We start from the raw sequence: 9,322 nt of genomic DNA, 5'->3' as shown, positions 1-9,322 counted from the left end.
TTGATGACCTGGTCCAGCGAACTGACTCGCCATTCATAGCATCCGTCAGTTCACTCCCCCATCCACCGAAGTTTTGTATGCCGCAGGTAGAAAGTTACGATAGGTCCAAGGACCCCTTAGATCACTTGGAGTCTTTCAAGACCCTGATGTACCTTCAAGGGGTGCCAGATGCAATCATGTGCAGAGCCTTCCCCACTACGTTGAAGGGACCCACAAGGATCTGGTTTAGTAGGCTGACGCCCAACTCCATTGGTACTTTCAAGGAGTTGAGCGCCCAATTTGCCTCACACTTCATCGGGGGGCACAGGTATAAGAAATCCACCACATGCCTGATGAACATTAAGTAGCGAGAAGACGAGACGCCTTACATAACACGCTTTAACAAGGAGGCTCTCTCGATCGACGAAGCAGACGACAAGATACTCGTGGCGGCGTTCACCAATGGGCTACAAAAGGGTAAGTTCCTATTTTCTCTATATGAGAACGACCCGAAGACCATGTCAGAGGTGCTTTACAAAGCGACCAAGTACATGAACACGAAAGATGCACTACTGGCTTGAGAAGAGAAGCCCAAGAAAAGGGAAAGACAGGAAGACATACGGTTGGACAGGGGGCGGAGATGGCTAGAACTGGAGAACGATGGGAGGACCGACGCTTCAAACCACCCGTGGGAAAGTTCACAAGCTTCACCCCATTGACTGCCCCAATCGACCAAGTGCTAATGCAAATTAAGGATGAAGGAGCATTGACTTTTCCCAGCATGCTGAAGGGAGATCCTAACAAGAGGTCAAGGGAAAAATATTGCCACTTCCACCGTGATCACGGCCACGACACAGCTGATTGCTAAGAATTGAAGCAACAAATAGAAGCTCTTATTAGGCAAGGAAGGCTATAAAGGTTCATTAGCAAGAGAAAACGGACCTACCACAGGAACAGGCTCCCCGATGAGAGAACGGGCGCCCTAGACCACCCATAAGATATATAAGAATGATTGTAGGAGGCACTGCGACTACTGGGTCATCAAAAAAGGCCCGTAAGACTTACCTCAGGATGGTTCAAAACATCTAGCTGACGGGTTCCGTGCCCAAGATGGCGCGGATCGACAACCCCCTCATCAGTTCTCGGAAGAAGATGCATGATGTCTTCACCACCCACTTGACGATGCACTCGTCGTTAGCATAAGAGCAGGAGACTATAACATGCACCTGGTCCTGGTTGACAACGGCAGCTCGGCTGACATCCTCTACTACCTCACATTTCAGCAAATGAGGATTGGTAGAGAGTGACTAGTTTCAACTAACGCTCTGATCATTGGCTTTGGAGGGACGAGGGTATTTCCCCTTGGAATCGTCACTTTGGCTGTAACTGTGGGCAACTACCCCCAGCAGATCACTAAGAATGTAACGTTCCTCGTGGTCGACTGTTCTTCCGCTTACAACGCCATCATAGGATGACCTACCCTTAATTCGTGGAAAGCTATAACCTCAACCTACCCTTTGATGATCATTTTTCGTACTAACTATAGAGTAGGGGAATTACGAGGAGATCAAGTGGCTGCACGCGAGTGTTACGTAGCTATGATGGAAATGGATGACCACCTCCAGGCCATGACCATCGAAGAGCATCGGACAATGACAGAGCCCGTTGAAAAACTCGAAGATATACTACTTGACGATTCCTGGCCAGAACGAACAACCAAGAATGAACAACCAAGATTGGCACCCTTGCAAACCCGATAGTCCGCCATGTGCTCACAACTTTCCTCAAAGAAAACTGAGACGTATTTGCTTGGAGCCATGAAGACATGCCAGGAATCGACCCATCAGTCATGGTGCACAGGTTAAATGTGTCGCCTTCCTTTCCACCCGTTCGTCAGAAGAAGCGGGTGTTCACCCAAGAGAGAGACCGGGCTGTGGCGGAAGAAATCCCCAAGCTACAAGAGGCAAGTTTCATTAGGGAAGTTTACTACCCAGACTGGTTGGCGAACATCGTGATGGTCAAGAAGAGCAACGAAAAATGGAGGATGTGTGTAGACTTCATAGACCTGAATAAAGCATGCCCTAAAGATAGCTACTCCCTCCCACGGGTTGACCTCCTAGTGGACTCTATGGCTCAACACCAGCTGCTAAGCTTCATGGACGCATTTTCGAGATACAACCAAATCCAAATGGATGAAGCTGATCAAGAGAAGACTTCGTTCATAACTAGCCAGGGCCTTTTTTGTTACAAGGTTATGCCATTCGGTTTGAAATATGCAAACGCAACATATCAGAGGCTCATGAACAAGATGTTCGCATGGCAGATTGGTAGAAATGTCCAGGTCTATGTCAACGTTATGCTAGTGAAAAGCCGAAGGGAAAACGATCACTTGGAGGATCTCAGGGAAAACTTCAACACACTTCGTTCCTACAACATGAAGCTTACTCCAGGCAAGTGTGCCTTCGGGGTGACAGCGGGAAAATTCTTAGGATACATGGTGTCCGAGAGAGGTATTGAGGCTAACCCGAACAAGATCCAGGCTATAATAGAAATGACACCTCCTAAAAACGTAAAAGAAGTACAAAGCCTTAACGGCAAGATTGCCATGCTTAATAAATTTGTATCCAAAGCGACAGATAAGTGTCTACCGTTCTTCCGCACGTTGAAGAAGTCTTTTGAGTGGACGACCGAATGTCAGCAGGCATTCGAGGACCTGAAGGCCTACCTCTCTTCCCCACTGCTGCTGAGTCCCTCATAATTGGGAGAAGATTTGTTCCTTTATTTGGCTGTCTCCCCAACTGCCGTTAGTGAGGCTTAGTCAGAAAAGACGACAAGGTGCAATGGCCCGTATACTATGCCAGCCGGGCGCTTCATGGTGCAGAAGAAAGGTACCCTCCAATGGAAAAGCTCGTTTTCGCTCTAGTCACAGTCGCCCGTAAGCTTAAGCCATACTTCTAAGCCCATACGGTGATCGTCTTAATTAACAAGCCCTTACGGCGAGCAATGAGCAGTCTTGAAGTTGCTGAACGTATGCTGCTGTGAGCAATAGAGTTGAGTGAATTTGACATACAATATCGCCCACGTACTGCCATCAAGGGACAGGTGGTCGCCAAATTCATTGCGGAGTTCACTAACACAGAAGACCAAGGGGCAGAATATCCCCAATGGAATGTATACATGGATGGGTCGTCCAACAGACAAGCTGATGGAGTTGGGATCGTACTTCAATCTCTAGAAGGTGACGAGATCAAATGCATGGTCCGTCTCGACTTCTCTACAACTAACAACGAAGCGGAGTATGAAGCCCTAATAGCATGACTAGATCTCACCAAAGAAGTAGGGGGTGCGAATATGGTTATCCATTGCGACTCCCAGGTCATCACAAACCAAGTGAATGGTGATTATGAATGTAAGGGATAAAAGATGAAGACGTACTTGGAGCAAGCAAAGAAAAGGGTAAACGAGCTGCAGGTCAAGATTGTTCAAATTCCAAGAGGAGAGAACGAGCAAGCCAACTATCTTTCCAAGGCCGCATCAGCAGAATACATGATCACCCCTGACAAGGTACTCTCCTTTATTCAGCTCTCACCACTGATAGATGTCATCGATGTGCAGGAGATAGGTTCCAAAAGCAATTGGACCACCCCCTTAATTTCTTACTTAAAAGATGGCACGTTGCCTGACGGGAAGGAAGCCGCAAGAAAGCTGAAGGTTCAGTCGGTGCGATTCGTCTTGATAAAGGATGTCCTGTATAAGAGAGGTTTCTCCCGAACGTACCTGAGATGTTTAGGCCCCGAAGAAGCGGATTATGTCATGAGAGAAGTACACGAAGGGATTTGCAGCAACCACTCAGGGTCGCGGTCATTGGTGCATAAATTGATTCGGGCTAGATATTACTGGCCGACTATGTAGAAGGATGCCCAGATTTATGTCAAAGCCTGCGACAAATGTCAAAGGTTTAGCAACATCATCAGACAACCAACGGAAGAGTTGACCCCAATAACAACTCTGTGGCCTTTCGCCCAATGGGGACAGGACATCATGGGCCCATTCTCGATAGCAGTGAGGCAGCTGAAGTTCCTAATAGTCAGTATAGACTACTTCACCAAATGGGTGGAAGCTGAAGCCCTGGCTACCATCACTGAGAAGAACATACGGAGCTTTGTTTGGAAAAGCATCATTTGTAGGTACGGAATCCCTAGGGTCTTGATCTCAGACAACGGGAAGCAATTTGACAATGACTCCTTCAGAGACTTTTGCTCACAGTTAGGGATCAAGAACCACTACTCCTCCCCTACCCATCCTCAAGCCAACGGACAAGTGGAAGTCACGAACCAATCCTTGCTCTGAATCATCAAGACTCGGCTCGAGGGGGCAAAGGGCATATGGATAGAGGAGTTGCCCAGCGCACTATGGGCATACAGGCGACGGCCAGAACCCCCACAGGAGAAACTCCGTTTTGAATGACATACGGAAGTGAGACGGTCATCCCAGCTGAGGTCAAACTCGCGAGCTACAAGGTGGACAATCATGACGGGAAGGAACGATGAAGCCATACGTCTACAGCTTGATCTAGTTGACGAGGTTAGGGCGACAGCATAATAGAGGCTCGCACGATACTAGGACCTCATGGCCAAACACTACAACTCCCAAGTCAAACACCAAGACTTCAAAGTTGGAGACCTCATCTTAAGGAAAGTGATGGGCGCCACTAGAGATCCCATACAAGGAAAGCTCAGCCCAAACTGGGAAGGACCTTATAAAATCATGTCATGGCTAAGGAAAGGCACCTACCACTTGGAGACTCTTGACGGGCAGAAGCTACGCCATCCGTGGAACGCCGAGCATCTTAGGAAATACTACCAGTAGAAGACAGCATAAAGAACGCTACTCCGCATTACCAGTTTATTTCTTTTTGTCATTTATCTAAGTTTACTTTTACCTACAGTACTTTTTAAGCTCAAGGGACTGAGTTTTATTCTTTTCAGAACAATTTTCTACTTATATATGCTTCCATCACAATAAGAGGAGTTATTAAGAAATAATCCACGTGCATGTTTGCCCCTACATAGATACGTCTATAACTCAACAAAGTAGAAGAGCCTAAGTCCACAAAGTGGACGGGCCTATTGCTAAGTCTATAAAGTAGATGAGTTTAATATAAATCCTACAAACTTAACCAAAGTCTACAGAGTAAACCAGCCTAAGTCCACAAAGTGGACGGGCATATTGCCAAGTCTACGTAGTAGACGAGCCTAAGTCCACAAAAGTGGATGAAATTATTACTAAGTCCACAAAGTGGACGACCCTATAAAGTGGATGAAATTATTACCAAGTCCACAAAGTGGACGACCCTACAAAAGTGGACGAGATTATTACTAAGTCCACAAAGTGGACAACCCTACAAAGTGGACGAGTTTATTACTAAATCCACAAAGTGGGCGACCTCATTACAAAGTCCACCAAGTGGACAGGTTTATTAAATCTGAAAAGTGGACGGGTTCAATATAAAGTCCACTAAGTGGACGAGTTCATTACGAAACCCACAAAATGAATGAATTTATTACCAAGTCCACAAAGTGGACGAATGTATGACTTATTCCACAAGTGGACGAGTCCATCAAGTAAAAGCAAGTTGATGCTATTATCATTCACCAATCCACAAAAGGGACGCATTCAAAGAAGAAGATGGTTTGAAACCGTAAAAGAAGACGAGTCTAAAGAAACCTTGAGTGGACAGATTCACCTTAAATTACTCACTACAAACGTATCCTAACATGTGTACAAATACAAAGGATAGTCACACATGCCAAATAAAAAGTAATGCATATATACTAAAAGTGACAGGCGTAAAATACTACGAATGATGTTTTTACAAGCAAAAGTCCAAAAACAAATGGGCGTCAAGCATTGTCTAAAATTAGCTTACATTTAAAATAAAGAAAGAAAAAAGCTAAAGTTCATGAAGTCGGGGGATCTTGAGGCTGTTTATCACCCTTTGGAAGAAGGGCCTAGACGCCTGGAGTGGAAGGATCTTCAGCATTAGGGTCTTCAGCATGAGGATTGTCCGACGGAGTCAAGGTGATGGGCTGGGCAAGGATGATGCTATCATCTTTTGGGTCCACCTCGAACTTGGTAGCATCGTCACTTTCCTCAAAGATAGTATCGCCCACAGGAGTCGACGGTAGAGGCTCGTCCAAAGTGACTTTTGATAAATCTAAGTTAGGGTAGACAGACTTGACCTACTTTAGGCAGTCCTCAAACCCGTCACCGTAGTAGACGGCACAAGCGTCTATGAAGGGCTGCGAAGCCTTGAACTCTGCCACAGCGTCGCTTCTGGCCGTTTCCACCTGGCTTAAAAGAGCTTTCAACTCCTTTTCCGCCGTCACTTTGGCTTCTTGTTCATGTTTACTCTGACAACCCTCCTCCTCCAGCTGTTCCTTTAGCGCCTTCACCTCCTTATTGAGAGTACGGGTAGCTTCCTTGTATTGCTCTTGCCCATCAGTCAGGTTCTTGATGCGCGTATGCAGACGAGTGATCACTCCCTCTTTAGAGACGCCCCTATCCTACAAAGCCTTCATACGAACTAGGGACTATACGGCAAAAACGACGTCAGCTTGTTGAACATAAGTAAAAAGTGATGACAAAGAATGAAAAAATAAAATAAAACCAAGTACCCAGGCAAGGTCAAAAAGGCTTGACTCCCCTAGTTCTTCCATCGCTTGCTCAGTACAAGGGTCTATCTCCTCACTTTTGAGGATGGACTCCATCACCTCAATGGCGTAGTCCTTGTGGGTTAGAAGACGATGATTAGGTCCCTGAGTGACAGGACCTGATAACGTCATTAACCCTTTGCCTGCTCCATGATTCGGCTTAAGGGGTGATGACTGATTATTGTGTTTGTCCCCAGGGGTGATAGAAGCCTTCTTGGGAGGACGATCGCTTTCCCATCAGCCTTCCTCTTGGCAGCTGCCTTCCCGACGGCTTTAGGAGTTGACGAGGACGTCCCCTCTTCCTTAGCTTTCTTCTCTTCTTCCTTCCTTCGAGCAGTAGCTGCCCGCACCAGCGCCCTCTGCCTAGCTAACTCCATCTCTATAAAAGATAAGAGACGAGGGTTAAAGGCAAGAAATGGCAAAAATAAAGTGACAGGATAAACTAATGGATACTTACGACGATGAGAATAGGCGTTTAACCTACGCGCTACAGGCGTCGGCTCTGGACCTTTGTAGTAAAGGTGTAGAGTGTTGAGCGTAATTAGGTCCTAACACTTCCATTCGTCCAACGGGATTGATGTCACCCAACGGATAAAGTCTTCTTGTTTAGCTGTAATATGTAGACGAACACTAGCTGAAAAAGAAGGAGTAGACAATGTTAGAAATTTGAAACGAATAAACTAAGGGAAGAAAGAGACGGGGTTAACATGAATCCCTGACAAAAGTCCAAGTATTGTCAAAGCCTTGAGGCATCGTCTCCCACTCTTCCTGACGACATGCCCAGTTTGTCCATTTGACAAAAAAGTACCTGCCCTTCCAATTCCTATTGGAATCTGGCATATCAAACACCAACTTTAGCTTCTTCTTCCTTACTGCGAAATGGTATATCCCCTGGAACGAGACGATATGTTGAGGACGGTAGCACCAAAAGAACTCGTCAAGAGTTAGCTGACAGTTCCTACCACTCAGACGACCCCATAAAATCTCAGCCCCAATGAATATCTGCCAATTGGGGGCAATCTAGCTAACAGATAAACCCAAAAAATTGGCCAGCTAACGATGAAGTGCTATCAGTGGCAGCCTCAATCCTATCGCAAACATGGCATCGTACATGCCAACGTCCGCGGTTTGCCCTGAATAACATCTCTCGAGCTCCCCAGGAAGACGGATGGGGATGTCGTCCGGAATTTGGTAACGGTCACGTAAAGTTTTGAAAACCTTGTCCAATATCGTCGGCAAGAATTCATTGACGGACCATTCCTTGGGGAGGATGAAAGGACGGTCATCTCTGGGGCATCCCGAAGTACTCTCTAAGGTCTCCTCACCACCGTCACCTTCATCCCCATTACTTACTCTTTCTTCCTCCTCGCCACTGTCACCTTCATCCCCGTCACTCTCTCTCTCTCTCCTCTTCCACTTCATCGCCCTCATCTTCTCCTCTACAACTCTCCACTTCCTCGTCAGGAGATTAGGTTGACGTTCCCCTCTCTAATGACGAGGAGAAGGCCCCCTCGAGCTCATAACCTGATTGGAAAACCTCATCGTAACCCGTTCCCTCGCAGATCGACGACTGTTCACTCGTCGCTTCTTTAGACATCTAACTACCTACAAGCGACGGATTCATTCTAAGAACCTAAGATGACGGCGTCACTATGGAATTAATTAACTAGAAAAATGAAAATAAAGGGTAGAATAAAAGAAAAGAAGACTTACAGGTAGACGACTCCTTGAAAGAAAAGGATGGTCCAGAAAAGATGACGGCAATCGAGGTAACGAGATCAGTAGGTTGACAGAAATAGGAGCTTAGGGGACGATGGACTTACTCTCTCAAGATTAGCAGGGGTCAGAAAGTAGGAAATGAGGGAGGAGTTGAAATATATATAGGCAAAGAATGCACAGAAGATGAAGCGACACGCTCGTCCAGAAACGGAACCAATCAGTTTGTGCCACGTGTTCAAGCATTTAATAAAGGCAGCTCGAGGCATCGCACATAAATGACATGTCAACGATGTTAACTCCATAACCCATCAGCTAAAGCTAACGAGGCTATGGAGTAGGGGCAGCTGATAAGGGTAAAATTGTAGTCTACCCATGAAAGGGCGAAAGACGACGACGGCATGATAAGGCTGTTAGCATTGCCTATGACAAACGATCACATCATAAAGTCTACAACTCCTTACCAAGGCTGACGGCCCTAACTTGGTGTCGACCCCAAAAGCTGATGGGAACAAGCTGAAGAGAGTAAGCAAAATGCCATCATATCTGACATGGCCTTACTTGATCTCCACGCATCTGTGTATAATGAGACATCTTACGCTGCACGCTTAACCCTAATAAAAAAGACTCCTACAAGGAAAAGAACTCTAGGAGATACGCAAAATCCAAGAGGTTCTCTCCTAGAAGGAAAGGACTTCTTGGCCAAGGCATGGATGTCAACCCTGCACTGCTATAAATACTCCCAAACCCTCACAAATCAAGGTACGCATAACTCACCCCAACTCTAGCACTCTAGAGTTGTGAACAAGAGATTTTTCTAATCTGACCGTCGGAGGGTATTTGGCCGATACCACACCAGTACTCTTCTTAAGGTCTTCAACTTTTGCGTTGTGCAGGTTCTTGTTGAGGGTGCG

The 9,322-nt window shown here is 46.2% G+C and overlaps 1 protein-coding gene across 1 annotated transcript; it reads left to right on the top strand.

Moving 5' to 3' along the window:
• The first annotated feature begins 3,402 nt into the window (after positions 1 to 3,402).
• Positions 3,403 to 3,891, top strand: LOC142605807 (uncharacterized). Its single transcript, XM_075777244.1, has one exon. The coding sequence runs from the start codon at positions 3,403 to 3,405 to the stop codon at positions 3,889 to 3,891; it is 489 nt and encodes a 162-aa protein (XP_075633359.1).
• Positions 3,892 to 9,322: the final 5,431 nt, after the last annotated feature.

The sequence above is a fragment of the Castanea sativa genome, chromosome 8 (genome assembly GCF_040712315.1).
Source record: "Castanea sativa cultivar Marrone di Chiusa Pesio chromosome 8, ASM4071231v1".
Taxonomy (NCBI): Eukaryota; Viridiplantae; Streptophyta; class Magnoliopsida; order Fagales; family Fagaceae; genus Castanea; species Castanea sativa.
The sequence above is the reverse complement of the archived record's forward strand: the minus strand, read 5'-3'. Positions and strand labels throughout refer to the sequence as shown.

Excerpts from the sequence above, each read along its gene's own strand:
- LOC142605807 (XM_075777244.1), top strand. The coding sequence starts at position 3,403 with ATGAAGACGTACTTGGAGCAAGCAAAGAAAAGGGTAAACGAGCTGCAG.